The sequence below is a fragment of the Sardina pilchardus genome, chromosome 15, assembly GCF_963854185.1.
Source record: "Sardina pilchardus chromosome 15, fSarPil1.1, whole genome shotgun sequence".
In the NCBI taxonomy this organism is placed as follows: Eukaryota; Metazoa; Chordata; class Actinopteri; order Clupeiformes; family Clupeidae; genus Sardina; species Sardina pilchardus.
In genome coordinates, this window is record NC_085008.1 from 5,847,645 (window position 1) to 5,874,198 (window position 26,554).

Here is a 26,554-nt window from a genome sequence, read left to right on the forward strand (position 1 = left end):
CTACATAGACAAACTTATAACAGCTATCTAATGGAAGTATCATGGTGTTTATAGCTGATGCCGATTGTTTATCATTTGCACTTATCACTTATCACATTTGAGAAAAAATCAATCAGTTTTGGGAGTTTTTAACTGGTTCACTGTTCTGCCCTCTTTCAGTAGTCTTTAATCTGGATTTGTCGGATCACTTTGTGTTATTTCCACCTTGAACTATGAGATGAAAGTAGATGAAATTAACAGACAAAGCCGTGACTTATTTAACATTCTTTATTCCAAATGTAGAAAAGCTTTCATCACAAATGATTGAAGTGACACAGCTGTGTCTGTGCCTGTGTCTCTTTTTTTCTCGTAATCAAGCATATCAGGTATGTTTGCAAAGAACTGATGTTTGTGAGCAGGGGTGTGGTGGTGGAGGTGGTGGAGGAGGTGGGGGGATCTGCGTGTCCCGCCAACGTTCTCGGGGTTGAACTTTCCCCTACTTCTCACACAGCTCTCCAGCCTGGAATCACTGTTTTACGGCATTCCAAGCCACAGCCTCTCATTCTGTCCAACAGACCCATTCAAAAGTTCATTAATGCCAAAAGACATCTTTGCCTGATTGAATGATTCTCACAGTGAACACTCAATTTGAAAAGGAGCCCTTAATCATGCAGTTAAGCCTGCTTTTCTTTAATATCAGAATTAAAGGGGGGATTTGAATGCTTGCCCTTGTGCCTATGGTACAATGTGGGCATTTAGAGGAAAACAAAACTGAAAGCGTTCCGTTTCAAAGAGGTGAATGAGAGATTTACATGCCCCACAGAATAACATCTGTATGGGTTCTTCACTGGAAGAATAAACACAAACGTGCACGTAAAACCCCACAGCAAACCACTGCATGCCTTCACAGTCAGACAGTGTTGCATCAGGATCCCAGTCCTCTGCCGAATGAGGGACCAGTTTTGACAGAGCAGAGAAATCTGAGAGGCTATGGCCACACCTCCAGGCAAGCCCTCTCCACCAATTGCAGCGGCCACATTCACATGCCTGCAAGAGCATGGGCATATATACCTCTCATGCTGTTCCAGAGAGGCATCACTGATCGCAAGATTGCACTGCAACCTCCCTGGGAGACAGCAAGAGGGATATTAATCCAAGCAACAAACAAACAAGCACTACGGAACGAGAGGAGAAGCCGAAATGACTCCAGTCAAGTTACTGCTTCTGGTGGCCATCCTGGTCCACGTCGGGTCAACCTTCCCGTTCGAGAGAAAGCCGGTGGGCGCCGGGGGTCCAGGGGGCCGGGAGAAGGTGCAGTACGCCTCGTGGGACGACGTGAACGTGCTGGCCCACGGGCTGCTGCAGCTGGGCCACGGGCTCAAGGACCACGTCGACAAGACCAAGGGTCAGATGAGGGACATCACCGCCAAGCTCAAGGCCTTCAACGGCACCGTGGCCGAGCTGGGCAAGCTGACCCGCCGCCTGCAAGAGGAAGGGGACACGCTGAGGGAGAAAGCCAAGCGCCTGGGCCAGGCTGGGGAGGACCCCGTGCACAACGCTTCAGCCGAGCTGCAGGCCCTGGCCAAGGATATGGGGACGGAAAAGGAGCGCATCCGGGACAGGGTGGGCAGTCTGGAGACCAAGGTGGACATCCTCCTGAAGGCAGCGGGCTCCGATGACGACAGCAACCGCAGCACCAGTGACACACACACACTCCAGGTACGTTCCCTTTTTCCTATTAGATGAAGCCAGCATTGGAAAGGGATATGTGTCATGTATGAAGGATTCATTGTCTAGAAATCCAAGTGTCTTTCTGTCTGTTCTGTACTAATTGTACCCAGTGGTGTGAGCACCAGTGAAATAATCTGTTAGAAGTATTATGTTTGGGTCAGAGGAAAGAACAGATGGTCTAAATCGTAATTAAGGATACTACCACAAAGCGGGCAAGGATAGACCAGATTATGTGTATTATCGAGCCAAAGGGCTTATGAGAGAGGCACCCCTAATTAGCCTCTGACCCTTTTAAAGATTGTGAAGACAAGTTAAAATTTGGGAATAATTGCAGAATTGTTAGATGTTTGACACGTTTGCTGTTAATTACTTATAGAGGTGAGTTGTACTGCAGTCTTGTTAATGTTTATGTTTTTCATGGTTTTGTTTAGTGGATGCTGGAGACTCAAGGCAGACGCATTGATGATCTGGTGGAGAGAATCCGCCAACAGCAGGACAAGCTGGACAAACAGAATGTGCGCTTGCAATCTCTACAGGCAGAGGTACAAAATAGCCCCGTTATACATACTCTCAAGTCAATTTGCTCTTTTAACATTTTCTGAAATGTTGAATTGAAGTGAAGCATTACTTACCATTCATCTTGCTTGATGTCCCTGATTTAGGTGAAGCAAAGGAAGCTAAAGTCTGTGGTCACAAGGAAGGTGGATGATCTCCCAGTGGAAACAACGATGGAACAGGCTGGCGCCTCAAACGGTAATTGTTTGATGACATAATTTGTTTTTAACACCAGTTATAACTGAATCTAAGTGAACTAGACCCCAAAGTGTGACGTAAAATCAATCGGATCTACCCAATCTGTTGATGATCAATTATGTGAGGATTAAATGTAATCTTTAAATGAAGCCTTATTTGTCACAATGCCAGAAACAGTCATTAGAGTAGTACAGGAGGCCAGTTAGTTCACAATACCCCTGAAAACAAGTAAACAGGGCAGCAGATACTATTCATGTATATATTTTTCATGCATAACAGTGGCCTAATTCCCATTAATGTAGGTCACCCCATAGACACTGCATAGCCTAATTGAGTCTCCCCAAAAATGTGATTCCTTAACCCCTTGGAAGGTACAGGGATGTATCAGAATGAGCATTTTGTAACTGCCTTGGGAAGCAATTTGTACCATTTGTGGCTCACCTATTGTTCAATTATGCATCAGCATTATTTGAGATTTGGTTCACTGGCTTGAGTTTTGCCATTACTGTCAAATCAGAGGGAGGCTCACAACCCTTTTTCGATTTCAACTTGCACTGTAGGGCATTTAAACGGCATTGGTCGTGTTTACAGACATGCTCCAATTAGAATAGAATGTACAATCTCTTGAGAAAAGGGAAGTGTATAGCTGCTCACAGGTGCCAGATATCAGCAACTAGCTGCCGTCTCATACGTCATGTGCTTAGACGAGAGGTGTAAAACCACCAGTCTACGGTGTTGTTAAGAAGGACTTTTACCTAGGAGGTAGCAAACACCCTGTGTTGGCAGTGTGTTCCATCCACAGAGCAAAGTACAAAGCAGTACAGCCAATCAGCTGTCTCAATGAGCCATGTCTGTAATCTTACATGGGGCAACTGCATTCCTTCGATAACTGTCAGCTGTGGCCTAATATTGATTCGCCTGGTACTAACTAAACTGTTTGACTCAATTAAAAATGACACTTTTTCTCTTGTTATTCAGCAAAATGTTAGTCATGCGAGGTCAAACTAGCGTAGGAAAGATGATAAGGTTGCTCTGTTTGCAACAAACCAAACCCACATCTAATGTGACAACCTTTTCTTTTTTAGAGGCTCCTTCCGACTGCCATGAGTTGTTTCTCAGAGGGGAAAGACAGAGTGGAGTATACACCATCAAGCCTCTCAATGCAAAGCCATTTGATGTCTTCTGTGAAATGACTTCTGGTAAGCAATACCATATCCTGCAGTAGGCAAAATACAAAAATTTACAATGATAACAGCGGAATCTAAGAACAAAATCTTTTAAGCTCCCAACACATTAAATGTATCATCTAACCTTTTCTACTTTCTGTCTGTTTTCAAAAAAATAGAACAAGGATGGACAGTCATCCAGAATCGTGAAGATGGTTCCCAGGACTTTAACAAGTTGTGGAGCGACTATAAAACTGGCTTTGGCAGCCTGAAAGGTAAGCATGGGCACAGCTCATTTGGCACTGTCATTAACACATTCCAAACAGGAAAGGAATCCAAAAACAGTCCTGTTGTTAACACTATTGCTTTGATTCTCTCCTTTCAGGTGAATTTTGGCTGGGACTGGAGAAGATGCTCTTGGTCGCCAAACAGAGGCCGCATGTCCTGCAAATGGACTTCTCTGACTGGAGGGGTGAAGTTCAGTCCGTCAGCTACACCTTCCAACTGGATGGAGAGGAGAGTAACTACGCCCTGCATCTGCAACCAACCACACCGGGCCTCCTGGAGAATGCCTTGACCACAGGCCACGACGGCCTGCCGTTCTCCACTGCAGACAGAGACCATGACCTCAAGGACGATGCTAACTGTGCTTCGCAGCTATCAGGTAACTTAGATCTTTGGTGTCCACACTGAATTTCATCACTGTACCATGGCACCTATTGCAGTAATGTCCTTTGTGGGTAAATGTCACTAAGTCGAATGTTGTGGTTTTCTGTTCATTGCAGGTGGCTGGTGGTTCAGCAACTGTGGCCACTCAAACCTGAACGGTCGGTACCAAAGCGGCCCCACTCTAGCACAGAGGCATAACCGGAAGCAGGTGGTCTTTTGGAAGACATGGCATGGTCGTTACTACCCTCTGAAGACAACTACAATTAAGATCGCTCCAGCTATCAAGTCCTAAGCTATATTAGAAAAACTGACTGATTGAAGTTGGCGGCGAAGTTGATATCAAGTAGAAGTTCAGTTCATGCTCCCAAATCTGCTTTAATGGGGCTGAGATGTTATGTAAATAATGCAGTATGCAGATACATTGAAGATGAGGTGTAGGTCTAATTTGTTTTAAAGGACTATCATTTGAACACTACATTCAAATGGATTTCTCAAACACTTCACAAGAGATATTTTAGGGATAAGAGTATCATTTTGATGTTATATTTTTCCACAGTTTAACACTGACAGGTTACGACAATGTTCTTTTGTAAAGATGTAGCATAGCACCAAGCCAGTTTTCTTGCCAATATGTTTGCCTATTGAATGAGGGAAGTTATGCTATCACAATCCACAGTTGAGTGGAGATGTATTATTTTGGTCACATTGACTTCACTATGGGACTCAGTCAACTGTTGTACATATCTAAGATACTGTACATAATACTGCTGTATGATTATTTTTGTTACTGTTCTGTCATCTCTTAATTTAATGACTGTGAAAAGCACTTACATGTTTTTTTATACTTGTAATTTATTGAATCTACTATTAAGGTTTAAGCTATGTGAACTAAACAGGAAACAAAGATTTCCTATAAAAGAATGTCAATTCTGTACAATAAACCAGTCTCAAAAACTTACTACATTGCATCATCTGGGTGAATGATCTTGTTTTTGAACCTGATATGTGCAACCACAACATCAGTTTGAAGGTCTTCCTGAGAATGTACTATGCCCCCTTCTTAAAGACAACTACCGGTGTCCTTAACTTGTTGACCTGATGTTGCTATGATATGCGAGATAAGCGCTATGGAGTGCTTCTCGGGACATGCCAGCACAGTACAGTACATCAACACTCAGGGACACATCTGCTGAAGACTAGAGCACAGCTCCATCTACTGACAGCCATAAGAATGCTCGCATTCAAACACCCAACTTGTCTGAAATCTGCTCATCATTTTTTTTTTTTTTTAAAACTATGTATTTGAGTTCGTATTGTCCTACTCTTCTGAGCTCATTTTGAGTTAGAAGTATGATTTTAGAAGGTTGGTGTGACTGGACAAGGCAGGCTTAGAATAAGAAAGTCCCCAAATCTCCACCCTAGTTTGTTCAAGTCAAGAAGCGGGCCAAAACAGCTGGGCTTGTGGGAGTGGAGCAACCATTCTATCCTTCTCAGGACATCAGCGGTCTAGCAGTTAAAAAAGGGAGAAAAAAAACTCATACTCTCACACTTTTGCCTGCATGAATCATTCTCAACTTTATATCAGTTTCTCAGAAATTGCCCTCCTACCTTACAGTCACATGTTTCTAGGGAAATGTTTTATTGCGTGAACAAGTCCATTGTCATGGACGATGTGTCCCTTCTAAAGAAGTGGGCTAAGTAGGGTTGCTGCACTTAAATAAATTCATGATTAGACATGTCCAATTGAGGGCTACGATCAACATAACGTGTTGAGATCAGTCCATTAATCGCTCAATCTCACTGGTAATCCATCAGATGGCTTAAGTCCAGCTCATCCAATGAGCGCAGCTGTGACCGCCAGGACTTTTATTGCATAGGAGTAACCAATGAGGGGAAACGTCCCTGCTGAGGGAGATGGCTAAACACATCCTGTCTGTTTCTGGCTCATCTGCTCGCGTATGACATTAGAAGGCATTCCACCAGCATACATACGATTACAGCACCATTCAATGTAGCTCTTGTTCTGAGCCATATGTATGCATATATAACGCCACAGTTGTCTTCCACACTCCAGAGTAGCAACAGTTCCTCGGCAATTAGTTCAGACAGCAAGAGTTTGCAGTCCTTTAATGAGTTGCTACATTTTACACTCATTATAAAAGAATAAGAATTCATAAAAATATTTTCTTTTTAATAATACACACTTAAAATACGGATTGCAGGTAGTAGTGGAAGGAAAGGGGTGTCTTCAAGCAAAAGCCGAGAGATTGGCTGAGAGACAGAGAGACAGATAGAGAGAGATAAAAGGACACCATGTCAATCCATGTTGCACAAAAGCATAGCTCCGGAGGAGGGGCGGAGAAGCCAATGGTGTAAGTATGACTTAACAGCCAATCTCAGAGATAAGTGCAACTGTGTTTGTTTGTGTGCGTAGGTGTGAGTGGGTCAGAGTGCATGGATGTATGTGTGTATGTATGTGTGTGGGTGTGGGTGCGCGTGCGTGTGTGTGTGTGTGTGCAGGAGGGGTGGGAGACTTCTTGTGTTCAATTGTGTGCTGTTGTAAGCCACTGACGGAAAACATGAACAAAAAAAACAATGAAATCACGTTTGGCAAATTAAATTGGATCCCCAGAGGAGAAAAAAAGAGAGACAACGAAGAGAAAAAAATAGACTAGATGTGGCACGAAAAAAACAAACAAAATCCAAAAAATTCAAATGCAATATGATGATAGGCTAGCAAGCTAAACAAGTTCCATTTCCACTTGTGCGCGTCCTTTTTTTGTTTTCTAAACTTATGCGTTTTTTTTTCTCTCTCCTTGTTTTGTTTCTTTTTCTTCCTTCCGACCCAGGCACCTTCACACGGTCCTCGCGCGTGACGTTGCAGCGTCAGTCTGGCTCGGTACGGGCACAGGCATTCTTGAGATGCTGGTTTCAGACCATGGGGGAGAGACAAAGCAGTATATGCTGTTCCGGACTGGAATTTAAGACCCCCCCTCTGAAGTCTGAAGGAGGCATAAGCGAGCGCAGTGGGGGTTGGTTGTTGGGTGTGGACTGAGAGTGGGGTGCTGGTTTTACACCTGGGCATGGAGATGTGTTCACTTCCTGTGGGCATGGAGATGTGTTCACTTCCCGGCAGAGCCAAAGGAATAAGACGTGGGGTGGTGGGGTGGGACTGAAACTGGGTGCACGTACAGCCATTTCAAGATGGCGTAGAGATGAGATGATCCTGGGTATAGGTGGATTAGGGTGAGGTGAGGGATGAAGTGGGATGGGTGGAGGGGGGGGGGAGGAGCGTGGAGCGGGAGGAGCAGGGGAGCGTCAGTCCCAAAACCCAGCGGTGGGGCCCAGCAGGGGCGTCAGTGGGAGCCCCATCAGAGGTGCTGCTGCAGGAAGTGGAGCAGCATGATCTCGTAGTGCTCTCCTGACTCGGGGCAGCGGATGCTGTGCCTCTCGTTAGGATAGATCTGCAAGCACACGGCAAACCACGGTCAGAGTACTGTACGCAAACGCAGGACAAGGAGTTCTACAATCAAGTCAACGAGTGAGTTTCATGGTGTCATTTTGAGCACAACTTATAACGTAATATCCCTGCCCCAAAAAGTCCAAAATTACTTTTCATGTGAGAAATTTGGCTCTCAAATAAAAAAAAATGAATCCAATACAATCCAATCCAATACAATGTATTGTAGAAATGTAGTTAGCAAGCTAAAGTCTTAAACAGAAATATGTTTAAATGTGGCCTGTGATGTTCTAGACCTTTGGAAGGGGTCTCACCTGCAGTTGATATGGCTTGCCAGCTCGGATTAGCTGAGACACCAAGAAGTTGGTGTGGAAAAAGTGCACATTCTCATCGAGGAATCCATGTAAAATGAGCAACCGATTTGGCCTGGGTGGGTGGGAAAGGAGAGCAGAAGAATTATTTTCACACTGATAACGTACCACAATTAATGCCGGTCTTACACTGTATGTTTTTCGAGCAATTTCACTACTCGGCAACTATATTTTCAAAGTTGGAATGAAATCATGGGAGTTTTACTGGAGACACGACACGCTCCCGTCAACCACATCATTTAGTGTATGGTGCCAATCTTTGTGGTTTTTCAGTCCAAGTCAGTCTTTTTCTAGTCTTGGCATTGCGACAGTATCCTGCATGTTCATACTCATCCTTTACCCTTACAGTACATTCAATTCAGGAGTTAAACACAAGAGTAGAGTGTTGCTCAGTACAAGTGTGTGTGTGTGTGTGTTGCCCCAGGTGCTGCAACTCACTCGTTGGGCAGCTTATCCACGTGCAGGGCCACGGATCCGGCCTCGTAGCCCTGCTGGTTGTTCTCAGGCACGTCCATGTAGCGCTCGGTGTAGCCCGTGTCATACGCCATCCACACAGTCACAGGTGCACCTGCTATCGCCACCTGGTAGGGAACAGTGGAATAGGAACCCTTCATTCAGCTCTAGAAAACATTTTTTGTTTGTTTAATTGTTTGATTTCTTTAGCATTTCTTGACAATGCTGAAATGCTGTAGTGCCAAGATCAAAGGCCATTAAGGAGACTGCATGAGGGAAAAGTCATAGGCAGCATTTGATGGGAGCATGTGTGTAGACTTCGGGTTAAAGGGCTGTTCACACCAAGAACGATAACTGTAACAAAAACTATAAACAAATATCGTTCTCGTTAATATGAATGATAACGTTCACACATAAACTATAACGATAATGACATGAAGAACGATATCGTTCTTCTCTGCAGAGCTTCCCCTAGCTTTAGCGTGTATATTTATACATATACAGTGAGGAGCACATGTATTTGATACCATGCTAAAACAGGAATATAAAATCATCATTTGACAATTGATCTTAATGCCTTAATTTAAAAAATGAGTAAAAATCAAACCGCCAAGGACACCAATTTTCTTTGTGATTGAAGAATGTATCGTAAATAGATAAATGTTTTCCTTAAATGCTAGGGGAAGGAAGTATTTGACCCCCTATGTAACCCTATGGGAATTTAACACATAGGGTTAACATAGGGGCAGGCAGATTTTTATTTTTAAAGACCAGCTATTTCATGGATCTAGGATATTATGCATCCCGATAAATTTCCCTTGGCCTTTGGAATTAAAATAGCCCCACATCATCACATACCCTTGACCATAGCTAGAGATTGGCATGGTGCTTTTTCCAGTAGGCCTATTAGCCTGTTTGATTTGCATTGAGCTCAATGAGCATCAAACAGGCTAATAGGCCTACTGCAAAAAGCACCATGCCAATCTCTCGCTATGGTGAAAGGTATGTAATGACGTGGGGCTATTTTAATTCCAACGGCCAAGGGAACTTTATCAGGATGCATAATAACCTGAATCCATGAAATAGCTGGCCTTAAAAAATAAAAATCTGCCTGCCCCAATGTTAACCCTATGTGTTAAATTCCCATAGGGTTACATTGGGGGTCAAATACTTCCTTCCCCCTAGCATTTAGGAAGAACATTTATTTATTTACGAAACATTCTTCATTCACAAAGAAAATTGGGGTAGTTAGCGGTTTTATTTTTACTCAATTTTTGAATTAAGACATTAAGATCAATTGTCAAATGATGATTTTATATTCCTCTTTTTAGTCAACTTTAGCATGGTATCAAATACATGTTCTCCTCACTGTATAGGCTGTATATATATTTGTGGAGGATGCATCTGGGAGGTCGCTGCCCCACCTGCCCATATGGACGGCACGCGCCTGAATTTATATATATATATATATAAGGCGCGTGCCGTCCATATGGGCAGGTGGGGCAGCGACCTCCCAAATGCATCCTCCACAAAAACTAGTTCCTCAGTAAATCACTGCTCCAAGTCTATTTTCTAGTAATATTATTGTCACATTAACTATCTCTAGTTTCTATAGGCTTTCCAAATAATCTTGGTCTGTTGACATCAACTTTTGGATAATGGTGGCGATTCTAGTTGAGTTAACGTAGTCATGTATTCTTGGGGCGGGACACCTCGACGACCGCATTCCTCCGTATGTTTATAGCATAACCCTGGCGGCTTCAAAAAGGATTGTAACCCGCGCTAAAAGACGCCTGTATGGGCGTCAAGTAGTCTGCCCTATGGTCATATTCTAGAACGGTGGTCAAATTATTCTGCCAGTACAGGCTATCGTTTCATTTCCAGATGCATGGCCACTGGCCAGTTGCACCTGTGCATAACCGTGTTGAGTTTCTGTTAAAAACTATTTGAGAGGTTTAAATGAGAATATAAGTTAGCTAACCCTGGTGTCTTCCTTGGCTTAGCAGTTAGTGGATTTAGTAACGTTCATGGACAGCGCAAAAAACGAGAAAGCAACGTTCAAAGGTAAGCTAGAGCCACGTCAAAGATTGTTTAGTTGCTTTATGAACCGTCTGGCCACGTACTGCATTCAAACTGAGCTACAGCCTATAGTTCTGCAAAGTCAACGAGTTATCAGAAAATTATTCATGACACCCAACTGTATTGAGTTGCAGTCACAAAAACCAAACTAGGCTACTTAAAAACAATATTACATCAGTTAGCAAATTAAGCTAGTTCTAGACAGAGCACAGAAAACTAGCTTTGTTTACCCATAGCAACAACGTTGCTATGCTTTGCTGGTTTAACGTGATGAGAACGGTACCGAAAGAAATCTAATCTAGAACTAATCAACTGGGCTGATCTACAAAATATTCCACTTACATTTCTGGCTGTGACATGATTTAAGCATAGAACAAGCTCCTGTGAAATATGACATTTTTTAATTTTGTTTCTGCCCCACCAAAACGTACGGCCACCGCACGCTACTGTATAAATTGCAAGCGTGGTTGTTCTTGTTCTTTACGCGTCTCAGACTTCCAGATGTAAACAAGGAGCGATCGCCTCCTGGACAAACTGTAAGGCTGCAATAGCGGATAAAGACACTGGGGGCGGGAGGAAATATTACTGTTTTCGATAAAACTGGTCAGTCAAGCAAAACAGCGATTTCTAAGCGATTTTATGACTATGAAAAAGTTGCGTAGGGTCTCTTTAACGAGGAGAGACTTTCCTTATCGTTGGCCAGTGTGGACGCTTTTATCATTATGGTTATAGTTATCGTTCTTGGTGTGAATGCTGCTTAACACAGAGACTGGGAGTGAGGGGGCGTGGGCTCCACGGACCTTGAAGACGCTGGGCCGGTGGATGAGCCCCATGAGGGACAGGAAGCCGCCGTAGGACCAGCCGTGGATGGCCACGCGATTCATATCTAGAAACTTATACTTCTCCGACACATACTCCAGGCCCTCCACCTGGTCCTCAATCTCCACTTGACCCTGATGAGAAAGGAACACACACACACTTAGTCCTTCAAGTAAAATTACAATAAATCTTTTGGCCCATGCATCTTTAAAATCTTGTTTTGTCTGGGCTCAACATAAACTAAGCATTTAACATCTCCTTGTCTGCCCTTATCTTTTGATCAGGGGTCATGTTTCCAGGCCCCATTCCTGACCTGAGCCCCCACTGCCCCAGCAGTGCAACCTGACCCCAGACCAGCACTTCAGGCCAGGAGACATTCCATTCCAAGGGGATTTGGAGTTACCCTATACTGCCCTTTGGTCTGACTCCGAGAAAGGGGAAATTATTTTAGCCCAGTTAAGACATGGACAGCAAATGCACATTATCACTGCCGGTAATCAAGTACAATTTTACCACATACCCCATCAACTTTGCTAAACTTAATACTTAATTTGTCTAGAAATAGTCACAATAGTCCGAGTCATTTCTTAGCGGAGATCTTGACAACGTTTCAATGAACGTTCTCTCATACACCGGTCAGCTGTTGGGGTTGGAAATGCTCCCGTGCCACAGACTGAAAAGCAGACCAAGTGCCCTGCCAAGCGTTTTGGCAATGTTCTGGCCACTAGTGCCGATAGGAGTGTCTTGACCACTAGGAAATTCCTCTGAACCCCAGTCTGAATGTCCAGGGGGACATTATGCAAACCAGTAACGCAGAGGCCACTCACCATCTTGTTCTTCAGTGCTCCCTCAAACTTGAGGCCACGCTGACATGACCCCCGGCCGTCTATGACCACCACCGCATAGCCTAGAGATGCCAGGGTGTTGAGACGGAGGTACTTCACACCCTTATACGAGTTATTTACTAACTGCACCTGAAAGTGGAAGTACAGTGTCAGCACACACAGCCATTCATTGTATTTTGATGGATCTGCAAGGCAAAGCCAAACTAGACCATGTACAGTACAGAAATGAATGTGGTGCAGAAATTAAACACAATACAAACAGTGGCAAAACTGCAAAAGCTACAGAGTGAGGTTTAATTGTACAAAGCAGCACCTGCAATATATTTAACACTAAGTGCAGTCTGATATTTGGATGAGCCACATAAAAGAAAAGAATAACACAAAAACCACAAACCTGGGGTCCGCCGTAGACAAACAGAATTGTGGGATGTTTCCGGCCAGGTATCAGATTGTGTGGCTTGTACAACATTCCATAAAGGTCAAACCCTGACTTTGCAGGGAAGTTAAAAATCTCTGGTGCAACGTAATCTGCCGGGCAACCTGAAGGGGTGCAGAAAGGCCTTGTGATTTATGAGGAGAGGACACTTTATCTTTGATCTTCACAAGTATCTAAACAGCAGGCTGTTTCGTCTGAGGAGGGCGGACAGATAAAAGCAACAAACACTTGTATTTACAAAACTTAAGTCAACAATGCTTTTCACCCGGGGCCAAAACATGACAAGGCATAAAATAGCCCTTTGTCTGATCACAGATGTCCTTGTAAATTCATGAGAGAAAAGGCAAGCTAGGGCAGAGACCCAGATGCTGGGCAGCTTGTGAGCGAGTGCTCGGCTAACTCACTGGAGGCCTCCATCATACTGGCCCAGAACTCCGGCTCCTTGTGTATGGGGTCACTCTCGGAGCCCATCAGCTTATAGACATGCACACAGGGAGGGGTGCTCACGTTACTGTAATGGCTGACAAACATGTCAAACGTCTGCAGAGAGAGAGAGAGAGAGAGAGAGAGAGAGAGAGAGAGAGAGAGAGAGAGAAAGAAAGAGAAAGCAAGAAATCCACCAGTGATTATTTTAATCTCTAAAAGGAACAGTACTGTTTGAATGGCGTCAATGTTCCTTGATTGCCTAAAGTGTAAATACGAGTGTAAATGGTGTCCCAAAAACATGGATGTGTGTATGTTTGGGTGAGGCACGTGTTTGTGGTGACAGGAAGCATGAATATGCTGATGGGTGTGTTTGAAACATGAGTGTTCTTTGCGTGTCTGCGTGTGTGTGTGTGTGTGTGTGTGTGTGTGTGTGTGTGTGTGTGTCCCTTGGACGCACGTGTGCTCGTCCAGCACGTCCAGCACACTGACCTGACTGACGGAACAGCTGTGGGAGAAGCCGGGCTTGGTGATTCGGAAGATCTCCCCCGGTAAGTCATAGCTCACCACATAGAGGTGGTGCTCCAGGGGAGTGTCCTTGGTGCCCTGGAAGTACACCAACTTGGTTGCCTCATTCACCCAGATCTAGAGAGAGAGAGAGAGGGGTGGGGGGGGGGGGGGGGAGATAGAGAGAGAGAGAGAGAGAGAGGTGGGGGAGGGAGAGAGGGAGAGTGAGAGAGGGAGAGAGAGAGAGAGAGAAAAGAAAGAGGAAAAATTGGTAAAATGTGTAACTGCACCATTCCCAACATAGTCATTTCTTTACAATGGTATGCGTCATTATCCTCCAACCATTACGCTGTTAAATTACCTTGGAGCCGTGCCTAGCTAAAACCTCCCACTCCCCACTGGTTAGTGTCACTTCTTCCTTGACGGAGCACTTGAAGTCATCTACAAAAACACAAAGACAGAAACCTTACAGCAAGCAGCTACAACTCTATAAGCAAACTATATGACATTACATTTGGCTGATGCTTTTTAGCCAAAGCGACTCAGAACATGGTAAACACTTTAAGTTGTTTTTAAAGCAATTTTTTTAAAAAGTTAGAGTGCAATAAGAATAAGTGCATCAGTGAGTGGGAACACCCAAAACTTCACAATTGTATAATTGGGAGTGGGTCTGGAAAACATTAAACTTTCACCAAGTGTAGTCATCTCGTAAACTAAGGTTTTAAATGCAGTTGTTTAATTTCCAAAGACATACACGTCAATGCCAGATTAGCGACTGCATTTGCGTGCCCCTGTTTTAGGCTTCAATGGCCTCTTGGCCAGGCGCTTTCCGCATGGCATGCTTGGCGGCCTCACCGTCAGAGTGGGCATAGTCCCGTGCCCACTGGTAGCTGCCCTGCTGCAGCTGGGTGGTGATCTTGTACAGATGACAAAAACCGGTCTTGGACTCGTTGACCCAGAGGAAGGTGAACTCGTCATCACTCGTTTGGATGAAGGGGTAAAAGATATCATGGACCTGTCAGGAGAGCAGAGGACGAAGGAGGGGGAGAAAGTAGGTTAACAAGGGTTGTGACCTTGAAGTCCTACGGAGCGAGTCAATAACCTCAATGTCAAGGCTGTGAGGTCAACCCGTTGATGACATGAGGTGTAAGCAGTAAAGCACACCACCAGATCACCTAGGCTTTTAAAGACAGCACAATCTGTAGGGTAAATTATACTGAGCAGTCAAGAACCCACCCACTCACAATCCAGTAACCACACAAGACTCCATAGTGTTCCAGTACATCATGTCCAATATATTGGACATGTGCTTTACAACTCTGTCAACTCTTCTACTTTCTACTCTTCTACTAGGAACTTTTCTAGCCTCAATGTATTTTCAACCATCATAACCTTATGATTTTAATGTCTTAGACTAGCTCCTGAACCTTCCCCATCTTCAGCAACCTTATAAGGGAGCTAGCAGGAGAAAAACAGCAGGCTGCTTCATGCCAAGTCTCCCTCTCCCATCACAGGCTTTTCCCCATCTCTTCCTGTTCAGCTTTGAAGTCCACTGCGGTTTGTTTGCTTCAGATCTCACGCAAAGTTACATAAATTCCCTCTAATACTACTGTGACCTTAATCATTGCCACACACTCTGTGTTCTACTCTGCTTCTAGCTTCTGTTGTCATGGTTACTCTGACAGCACAACATGGTTTTTTAACTCCTGTGTCAGTAGACTGAAAGCCCTGCAGGTGATCTACTACAACACTGCTTTAAATTGGTGGGCTTGTGGCTTGACCTGACCCAACGCCATAAAGTGTGCTCTCCTAAAGGGAGGATGGAGATATCCTGCAACAGAGCCATTCATATCCCCCAACAGGAGGGAAGAGTAGGGTCCAGATAAGGAGCCGCCGTGCTCACATTGATCCAGATGTCCGTGGTCTCCTCGTAGACGATGTAGGGGTGGACGCCCTCGGGCACGGCCTCGGCACGCTCCTTCCACTGAGACGGGTCGTCGCTGACGGGGATGAAGAGGGCCGGCGGCAGCAGCACCATCTGCAGGTGCTGCTGACTGCGGTCCAGGAACACTGCCCACGCACTGGAAAGAGGGGGTGGTGGTCAGACAAAGGCAACAGAGAACGGCTTTCACACCAAAATGACTCGACCAGCTAATCAGTCTAGGCAAACACATCTCTAAGAGAAAACAATCTATCAGCTTTCAACTACAAAGTGCACAAACAAGGAATGAATGTACTTAACAGTGCCACACACTAAGCTTAATGAGATCTTACTATTTGCCGTCTTTGGTCCAGCCGGCTCGAGCGATGTATTCCACTTTGGGGAAAAGTGTTGAGAAGGGTAGAACTAGCTCTTTCTCCTGAGTGCTAATGATCTGTGGGAAACAGGCAAATAAGCTCAGTAAGATGGAGTTCACATCCAGTCTTTTGAGAGAAGATATGTGGACCTGTGTTCACACAGTGCCGTGCAGCAGAGAACTAGGCTTCTTCTCTGCTCATCATTTTTTATTTATTTGTTTGCTTGTTTATTTAAAAGGGACAATGCACATCAATTGACATTCCTTGTTTACACTCAAAATGTAAATGTGCAAGAGTTAGCAAAAGAGCTCATTTTCATCTGTAGTCCTTTGGCAGGTCAACACATCATTAATACATTAATAAAAAGAATACAGGAAAGATAGAGAGCAAATTAGGAGAGAAAACAGAAAGATAGAATAGATAGATAGATCATATCCAGACAAAGATGCAGGCAAAATAGGTACAGGCATGAACACAGGATAAACCCTTAGAGTCAGTTACCTATGCATAGACTAAGCCTTGTCCTAGACTAAAGATAAAACCTCAATGAAAATCTCCACTGCAAAAAAGACTGTAGTCTAAGACTAGGCCTAATGCTTGTAGAGGAAAACACCACTAGAGTTGGGAGAGGATGGAAAGAACCACTCACTCGGCCCAGGTGGTCAGTCCTGATCTCGGCCAGCTTGAGGGTGATCTGGGGGTTTTTACTACCTGAGGGAGCGGGAACAGACATACAATTATTAAGATATTGAATGGAGCACCGCACCGGTAACTGTGGCCATAAACAAATGCGGAGTCAGAGTGTGGTTGGACGGGCCGGCGGCGGACCTGTGCGCGGGTATCTGTAGACGTCAGCCTTGCGCTCCTCCAGGGCCGGGGACGGCACGTGGATGATCTCCACGTCGGACTCGTCCACCTCTTCATACAGCAGCTGCAGGATCTTGCCTCCATCGGCATCTAGAAGACCGAGAGGGAAGTAGAGAGTGAGAGATAGCGCACCAGACGGGGAGGGAGAGAGTGGACACATTCTTCCCCTGCTAGATCATTTAGGAAAACATTGAGCTCCACCTGCTGGTAGACCAACAAGCAACACCACTTGCTGTGTCATGACGAAACGGTCACTTTTTCTTACACTCTCCAAAATCACGAATCAAAAACCTTGAGCCACATTCATATTATTATTTAACTTTCCCTTCAATAGTTCAGTTCAATCATCTCAATTCACATTCATATTTTTCATTCATCTCCTATATTTATCACGGAAAATGTTCCATCAGAATCACACTCTAGACTATTTTAAGCTTTTCCGTTGGTCCTTAGATTAGAATGTTCACAATTCATAAGCAGAGTGAGAACACATCAGACTATCCCTAATCACAGTGTTGAAGGATATGGGAATTCACAGTGTCATGATGAATAGTTCAGGAGAGCGTCCATGCAGAGTAGAGTTGATGACCCCGTCTCTCCTCAACACATACCTTCCGTGGCAACTGGAGACCACCAGTATCCTGTGAAGCGGTCAAACTCCTCCTGGATCACAAACGTGGCCACGCCGGCAGACTTGGGATCCTCCTTGACATTATTCAGCCCTGTGATCGATGAGATTGCTTTATTAAGGACAGACATCCGAGTCAGAGCTGATGTGAAACATGACGGGAGTTGTTTGTGTCAACACACACAACAAAGGAACAGCTTGGCTGAGGATGAAAGAGTGGCCTGACTGATCGAACAGCATCACTGAAAATCTAATCCCAAACCTAAACTCACAGATCCCTTCAAACTAGATGCTGCTGACTCAAATTTCCACCGTCGCCATGCTTGCACATTTGGAGTCAAAAACATGTCTGACCATATCCCAGGTAGCTTTAGACATTTTTTAAGTAAGCATAGCTGTTTATCTTAATGCAAACGTATTCTATGCCCCTCATCCCACTTTTCCCAACAGGCATCAGAACATAGAGATCAAGCCTCTTCCTCTCTCTGGCCAATCACTGACCTTTATGGCAGAAAGTGAGTCGCCGCTCCTCGCTCGTTTCGATACTGCCCACCCACAGGTCACTGTTGTTGATGAAGGCCATGAAGGTGGGGTCCCCCGGGCAGATTTTGGGGTCCATGCGGGTCCCTGAGCACTGGGTCTTGATTTCCACTGGTTTCATGGGGGAACCCTGCAGAGTAGATCACAACAGCTTTTCAATGAACAAGACTACCACATTATCTCACAGACACTCGTGGCCTCTCTGAGGTACTCGGAGGACTGACAAGGTAATGTCAGAGCAGGGGCGGGTCGAGTACTCAAGTAAAAGTACAATTGCGCTTTTAAAGGGAAACTATGCAGGATTGGCGATTTCATCGCCGCTTTCGCTTTCGCTTTTTGTTTTCGGTCGTTTTATGCTTGCAGATTTCTCTGCAGAGCTTCCCCTACAGCTTTAGCGTGTATATTTTTTACAAAACTCCTCGGTCAGTCTGCCTTTTCATTAGCATGATCGCGAGGCTGAAGAGGTTCTGTTACCAAGTGCAGGAAGTGCCACCGACCCGGTGACACAAAACTTGCATGCGTGGTTTTTCCGCTCAGAGGCGCTAGGGGGAAGTGTGACAGCCATCATTCAATTGTATTGTTTGTATTTGTATGGCTTTTTAAACATTTAATTTTTGTTTTGTTTTGGTTCTGTTCATTCTTTTATGTAAATCACTTTGTAACTATGTTTAGAAAAGCGCTCTATAAATAAAGATTATTTTTATTATTATTATTATTATTATTATTATTAATATTATAGGTGTTCTATTGGATTTAAGTCAGGGGAGTGTGGGGGACAGTCAACGGTATCAATTCCTTCATCCTCCAGGAACTGCCTGCACAATCTCGCCACATGTGACCGGCCATTGTTGTGCATCAGAAGAAACCCACTACTGTACAGGGTCAGAAGATTCAATCCCGATACCGAAGAGTAGTGAGGGTGCTGGTGTCTTGCCCACAGGGGTCTGTGGGTCTGTCTATGCCTCCCCAGACCATTACTGACCCACCACCAACCCGGTCATGCTGAATGATGTCACAGGCAGCATAACATTCTCCATTACATTTCCAGACCCTTTCATGTCTGTCACATGTGCTCAGGGTGAACCTGCTCTCATCTGTGAAAATCGCTAGTAGAGATTCCCTGCCAATTTTGTATGCTATGGCAAATTCCAATTGAGCTCCATGGTGCTAGGCAGTGAGCACAGGTCCCTCTAGAGGCCATCGGGCCCTCAGGTCACCCTCATGAAGTCGGTTTCCTGACAGTGTGGTCTGAGACATTCACACCGGCGGCCAGCTGTCATTCTGCAGGGCTCTGGCAGGGCTCCTACTGTTCCTTACACATAGCAGATACTGGATGCTATGCTACCAGTAGTAACACTGACCCTAGCCAAATGCAAAACTAGTGAAAAAAAACAGTTAAGAGGGATAAAGATGGAAAAATTAGCAGTTGCCACTACCTGTAGAGCCATTACTGTTTTGGGGGTCGTGTCATAGTTGGCCCTCTTCTAGTACACTTGTAGTTAATTACGTTGTCACCGAAGCAGGTGAAACTGATTCACAACCACCTCTGTTACATAACTGGCCAGATCAACATCTCACAAGAGTGATAGACTTGATGCAATAATCCAATGAACCAGTGTTCCCTAAATGTCTTTGAGCAGTGTAGAATGGTAACCATAATTGTCTTGACAATGTCTTCTCTATAAGACATCAGCTGTTACTGACAACATAATTACAACATTAAGACTGGTTTGTGTTATAGAGGAACATACACCTGCTACACAGCTTTATCTCTGAACATCCTGAACAAAACATGGCCTCAAAATAGAAACAAATGTGTTTGTGTGTAGGAAGTCCCTCAGGAACTGAAGCAAAGCCCAGACAAAACACCGTCTTGAAAACAACATCTTGGAGGACGGTGAATGTTTGTGCATGTGTGTTTTCTGCAGCGTGTGTGGTGTGTATGGTTTTGCAGGTCCACGCCTGCTGTGCACTCACAATAAAACCGTTGTGTCCCCCATCGCGACAGTAGAAAAGGCTGTTGTTGGCCTGGAACAGAAAGAGGCCGCTCTGCGCGTGATAGTCGTATGAGGTGATGCCGAAGACCCCCAGTCGCTTCCTCTCCCTCAGCAGCTCCTCCTCCCGCGAGTACACACCCTGGTGGGGAGTGGCCTGTGGAGGGCACCACAGACACCCAATGGGGCACATTTACAAACCGTAACCAAGGCAATGCACAAACCAGAGCTCCAAACTGTAATGCAACAAGCCACTATAATATCAATATCATTGATATTATCATCAAGTGAGAGCCAATTTGGTCTTAGAGTAGAAGCAGTGTGACTAGTGAAACCGGTACACTTTGGCACACTGCTTCAGTGATTCCTGCCTAACACAGAGGAAATGAGAGCTGATTTACAGTTGTTAAAATCATCAGCACTAACAGGAAGTGCTGGCCCAACCTAATTTCTAAGTTAGGCCCTTTAGCCATTTCCTGTTTTGGGTTGTTAACTACAGCCAAAATGAGCCCAATTTAAACAAATACATAAATGCTAAAAAAAAAAGCTTAGATGCTACAAATAGCATACACTTCATGTTCAAGCCTGATGAACTTAAACAATGGACTTGATAGGATAAGACTGATGCAGGTATAACCATCTGCAGAGTGCAGTAGCACCAATGGCAAACGTGTCCATAACTGAGCATAGATTACATGGGTATGGAGGTTATATCTGCTCTGTGTGAACTGTAGTGTTTTAAATACCACTTCTGCACATAGGATAGAGGCCCACACATAAACACCCAAGGCACCATATATGAAAGAGCGCAAACAGCTCTGCTGCGTGGCTACGCCCATTTCAGCTACAGTGTGTTTGGCTGCCATGGGAGACGCGGTCCACGGAGGGGCACATACCTGAAAGTGATCTAGCATCTGCTTCCAGGACAACACCAAGAGGGCTTCTTTTCTAATCTTCTTTGGAATTTCTGAGTATAGTAACGAGTTTTCCCTGCTTCCATAGGGCATTCCTAATGGAGAAAAAAGAGATTGTTGAGATTGGGGTTGCACTGCATCCACACATCTTTCATATTCTTGTTGTGAATGAACTGCCTTATCCCCCCCCCCCCCCCCCTTGTACACAATGAAATGCTTTTGTTGTGGAGGTGAAGGACTAACAACAGCCAAAAACTCTCCAAACAGCCATATAATGACAAGGCACCGTTCCACAATTCTCGCAAGGTTTGTCTGGCCACCGCTCTTGAAGATGAATAGCTGGTTTTCTTCGTAGCGACTCGCTATGTCTATGCTGTGTCAGGTGGTTTATTGGCTTCTTCTATTACAAGTTTGTTTATTGGCTTCATAAAGGTTATATTACGGTGAAAATCTTCCACAATGTACCTTTAAGTAAGACTTTAGACTGTGTAATCAAGACCCAGCATTTCAGCTCTGGAAACTAAGTAGCCAGGGCTCTGTCAGACTGAAGTTAGATGGGAGAAGAGAATTTCCATGATAACCTCTCTTACTATGTCTGAAGGCGCTCCAACTGACAGGTTGAACAAGGTTCAATGCTGCATCCCTGCAGGACATACTGGCCACTCTTAAACCCATCTAATGGTGGAGTCTGAATTTCCCATGCAAGGTCGAAGATAGATATTCGTGTGAGCACAATAGGTCGGAGATAGATATTCGTGTGAGCACAATAACTTAAAGGGATAATCCGGAGTGAAATGCACTTTAGATCAATTTTTCGGACTATTGGGAGGACATACGTTGAGTTGACACCAAAATCATGTCATTCGGCTGTATTTTGAGAAAGTTCGAGGTCACCGTTTTTAGCCAAAACTCGTTAGCCTGGACGTGACCCGGGCATGTCCTTTCGCCACTACAAAACGCTATTTTTATACCTCTTCTACTGTTCCAAACAACACTACACTTACGTGGTAGTGAGTAGAGGGTCCCTAAAGCCAAACCGAAGTATCCCCACGTCTTTATGTGGTCGGATAGAGAGTCCAGAATGAATTTAATCGAGTCCGTACCTTTCCAGAAATGTTATTAAAATGTTGTCAAAGCGTTGCCAGCTGCAACAGCGACATTTCCGGAAAGGTACAGACTCGATTAAATTCATTCAAAGGACAAGCCCGGGTCACTTCCAGGCTAACGAGTTTTGGCTAAAAACGGTGACCTCGAACTTTCTCAATATACATCCGAATGACATGATTTTGGTGTCAACTCAACGTATGTACTCCCAATAGTCGGAAAAATTGATCTAAAGAGCATTTCACTCCGGATTATCCCTTTAATTTTGTAAGCTAACCGAAGCGACTGGTTTCACCTTGGTCACATATGTGGTAGGACTTCTACTTTATGAAGATGGACTTTTCTACCTCTGCTTGGTGTAAACGGCCCTTAAGAGCATGCAAGATGTTTTGGCACACTCAATACTATCACACCTTATTTTTCTAGCAAAAACACGAACATCCGGCCCAAACATTTGTAAACTGCCCTGTAAAATTGGGGTTATGTCGACATCTGTATCATAACCGCAATGGTAGTAGCAGCACTACAGGAAAAACACCACTCAATTCAAAGACACATCAGGAAGATAAATGGCCACAGGATACACAGATAGTGCTGGTGAAGAGGAGCTGATTTGACTCTTCTTTTGCGACTGCGTGCAAGGGGAGAGGACTCACCGAGGTAGTAGAGGCGGTGTGAGTGGGGGCCCGACTCGTCGTGTCTCAGCACAAACTGGAAGTCGTGCGGCGCCTTGTTGATGATCACCCCCGAGTACTTGCGGCTGTTGTGGATGATTTCGCGAAGGCCGTCCCACGAATGCTTCTCCACAAAGAACTGGGAGGGCACGTCCTCCATCTCCACCACCTCCGTGCTGTCTGAGAGCTCGTCAGCCCCGCTCATCCTGACCGCTGCAATGCTGAAATCCACAGGGACACTGTCCATTAGGTGCGGACCAAGGTTTAAAACACAGCAACCATGGGCAAAAAAGCCCCAGTCCCACAGTCCAACTATGTCCTAAAACAGTAGCAACTGAGAAATGATGCTCCCAAATGTGTGGCATACACTTAAAATAGCAAAATGCAGAACTTTAACTCAAAATAAAAAGTAAAGTATTAACATAAATTATATTCAGACGTCTTAACATTATTTTTTATCATTTATAAAATTGTGTTAACACATTAATAACGAGAAGAAATGTGTATGTTAACTGTGAGGAGTATAAACTAAGGCACAGTGAGACCAGTGTTCCTTAAGTATACATACGGATATCAAATCTTTCTGACAATTTTCTGAAAAAGTCTTTCTTCCTCTTATCACTTGCTTGTTTCGTTTCATCTTATTGCGTCCACCAGGGCACTGGCTATAAAGGATGTCTGCGGTCTGCCACTGTCCGTGATTTCTCTCGGCTTACCTTTTCCAACGACCTTCGGTTTCTTCTTCTTCTTCAAGTTTCACCCTCTTTACTCTATGCATCAACCGGCCAACAAGCCTCAACCAGGTCTGGCAACCTGGTAAGACCACAAAAAAATAAGGTCACATTGAACACTTACACTAAAGCAGTAGTTTTTAAAACAATATGCAAAACATAAAACTAATGCCCAAACGTTTAAAACCAAAACTGCACTCCGAGACCAGCCCTGAAACAGAACAAACTGTTCCCAAAATGAGACAGAACAGCTCCACAAAGATATGAAGACACTCATTCATTTCAATCTGAAAGTGAGACCAGCTTGTTCTGAGAGGCAGCCCCCCTCATTTAAACAGTCTAAGCAACTCATCCAAAACAACTGTGAGCTGTGAGGCACTGATACCCGATAGATCAGGACGACCATGATAGTCCTCTTGCTTCATTTAGTTGAGTATCTGAGCAGAAGCTAGACCTGGCCTCACTTCTCTCAAACTGAGCCTGTATGACTTACAATCAGCCCTGGTCAAGATGCCTGCAATGGCTTCCTGCGAATATGCCACAGACATGAGGAATGTGCTACTATTGCTCCACATTCAGACAGGGCGGCTCAATGTAACTGCCTTGATCACAAATCAGAACAAAGAAAAACTCATTACTGTTACAATAACTGGGTAATAGGATATCACATAGGATACATCTGGTTGTTTGAAGGACCAGCCTTCCTTCATTATAACCTAGCCTAATGCATGCCAAACAACTGAAAGGAAAAATAGATCATTAATTAGTACCATTTGTATTGCCTTGAACCATTAAGGTACTCTCTCGCTCTCATGCCATGGAATAAATACTATAGTGTCTGTATAGATGACAAAAATAATGAAATGAGCAAGACAGTGAACCAGCAAAAATGGCATCTCAATCTGATGTACAGTAATCGAAGATGAGGACCATGTGTACTATACTCGACTGTATTTATTTAATTTTACTCCTGAAAACAATGAAAAAAATATTTGGTTGCATAACACTAAGACTGTGACATTTATATTACCATGACATCAATTGTGATAAAAGCCAATACAGGGCAGTTAGATGAATGATTATTTTCGATCTGCGGTGCAACTGCGATTCAAAAGGCTTGGATTGAGGGGATAAAGGGTTGCCATTCCATGTACACAACGCTGCCGTCATGAACTGGATGAGTACCTTATGCAATCAGCGACCATATTTACGAATAATATCGGTGTCATCAGCTATGTTGAACCTGTATGACAACATGCCTCGCAACCCTTTGTAGGTAAGCTAGATCCTCGACCGATGACAATAGAACCTAGACTACTTTCGTTGAAGACGAATAGACTAACACACTCTTGGAATTAGACAATAAACATCTAAACACAACATAAAATGTCACCGTGCGACATTATCACAGATTCAACATTAGTGAGAGCAGTCCAAGAGGAAGTTGGTTTAGCTCGGGAAAGCCCTTAGGAAGCATCAAAGGGGAAGCAAATAGCTAGCAGCTACAACGTTGACAGTCAACTGAGTCATTCCAGTGGTAAATAAATTGTTAATAACGTTGCCACTTTGGCATGACGATAGTCACCACAAAGCAAAAAACATTTGTTCTGAATGGGCCAACACACGTTTATAACCCACTACAAACAGTAACAAAGGCAACGTTGCTATAAACATTGTATTGAACGTTACGCTAGCTAAACATTGCTACCCTGCAAACGGAGTACCATATGATACCTCAGATAGCCTTGACGTTAAACAACCTCGGTAACTGCTTCAAAAACAACATGGCAATTCAATTACAATTTGTTCATGTTTATCCAAAGATTATTTAAAAATGTTCAATGATCAATATACGCCTATCTAGCTAACGTCAACCCAGTTGACCAAGATGGGTGGCTAATGAAACCTACCGCCCGCATTTAAATAGCTTCAAAACGAGTTAATCATACGAATAACACGTAGTCAAGAAAACAACACATGTCAAACTATGTATACAGTAAAACATCATTTGTAGAATAGGAAACAATTGGTTAATTTGACAAGATTTGTGAAATAGTACAACTTGGCTAACCAACTCACAATCAAGCTCGTTAGCTACACAAGCTAATGCTAGCAATAATTTCCTGACAAGTTGCCCTGACGTAAAACAGATGTGACCTGCTTACTGTCTTGTTGGAAAAACGTAATCCTTAAAAGGTCAGCTCTAACAAATTGTCTGTATCTTACACGAGACAAGCCAAAATGCGAAGCCCATTCATTTTAATGAAGTGAAGTAGCTAGCTACTGAAGCTGCATTGTGGGCCTCGGTTTGACGGAAAAGTGATGGCCCAACCCATTTATGTTAGCAAGGCAGTTGGTTTCGGATTCAATGCTAGCCAACAAGCTAAGTTAGCCAGGCTAATTTATAGTCAAGAGTAAAAGCGACCAAATTTAAGTACTTACCGTTTTAGCCTCAGATTATCTGTCTCAGCAAGTTTATGGACCGTCACCAGTTTAAAACAACGCTAATATTTTAGCCAGTTAAAACTATGTCCATGGCCTAGAAAGCAGTAGACAAGTCACTCTAACGATCTCGGCAAAAGCCACGGAAATCCTCCAACCTTTGATCCCGGAAGAAATTACAAATCAACTCGCACAGAGATGTGGATGCTTCGCTGATATCTATGGCAGTTGGTCGTTTGGGGTTTGCGGTCACTAATGTGGCCTATAGCTCTTCCGGCTCTACCTTTCTATCCTACCGTGTAGCAAGGTTTCTAACATTGCTACTAAAGAACAGCTAAATGCAACATTCAGTTCCACTTTCACTGATGCTTTGGGGGATTTCCAGAGACGGGTTTACAGACCCTTCAATACGTAACCAAGGTATTCTGCATTGACATTCATATTGAAGAATACAGTAAACCAGTGACATCTTACCCTATAGCCAAGCCACTTCACTTTATGTTCAGGTTTATAAATGTCTGAAGCCCATGCCCAACGACTTGCTTTCAAGAACTAACCACAGTACCTGCAGATGGATGCCTACAGTATTTGCCGAGTTATTGGGAATGTATTTCCATACACCACATTTAAGCCATCTGCATTCAGAGATGCAGGTGTGCCTTTAGCACATT

At 44.1% G+C, this 26,554-nt stretch overlaps 2 protein-coding genes across 3 annotated transcripts; one reads left to right on the top strand and one right to left on the bottom strand.

Moving 5' to 3' along the window:
- The first annotated feature begins 1,086 nt into the window (after window positions 1-1,086).
- On the top strand, window positions 1,087-5,256 carry LOC134102065 (angiopoietin-related protein 4-like). Its single transcript, XM_062556038.1, has 7 exons — window positions 1,087-1,698; window positions 2,142-2,252; window positions 2,373-2,463; window positions 3,549-3,662; window positions 3,809-3,904; window positions 4,015-4,293; window positions 4,415-5,256. The coding sequence occupies exons 1-7, from the start codon at window positions 1,180-1,182 to the stop codon at window positions 4,588-4,590; spliced, it is 1,386 nt and encodes a 461-aa protein (XP_062412022.1). The 5' UTR covers window positions 1,087-1,179; the 3' UTR covers window positions 4,591-5,256.
- Window positions 5,257-6,410: 1,154 nt separating this feature from the next.
- dpp9 (dipeptidyl-peptidase 9) lies at window positions 6,411-26,070 on the bottom strand. Of its 2 annotated transcripts, none has more exons than XM_062555696.1 (21): window positions 25,884-26,070; window positions 23,427-23,523; window positions 22,693-22,931; window positions 20,915-21,027; window positions 20,002-20,175; window positions 17,986-18,154; window positions 17,468-17,578; window positions 16,818-16,946; window positions 16,639-16,700; window positions 15,966-16,066; window positions 15,595-15,772; window positions 14,547-14,706; window positions 14,053-14,132; window positions 13,677-13,829; window positions 13,166-13,301; window positions 12,720-12,865; window positions 12,308-12,454; window positions 11,462-11,614; window positions 8,568-8,710; window positions 8,073-8,184; window positions 6,411-7,762 (listed from the first exon to the last, which is right to left on the bottom strand). In XM_062555696.1, exons 2-21 carry the CDS (start codon window positions 23,486-23,488, stop codon window positions 7,670-7,672), a joined length of 2,661 nt encoding a protein of 886 aa, XP_062411680.1. In that variant the 5' UTR covers window positions 23,489-23,523; window positions 25,884-26,070; the 3' UTR covers window positions 6,411-7,669. The 2 variants fall into 2 exon arrangements, with proteins under 2 accessions (XP_062411680.1, XP_062411681.1); XM_062555697.1 differs by lacking the exon at window positions 25,884-26,070 and adding an exon at window positions 25,607-25,742.
- Between the last annotated feature and the right edge of the window lie 484 nt (window positions 26,071-26,554).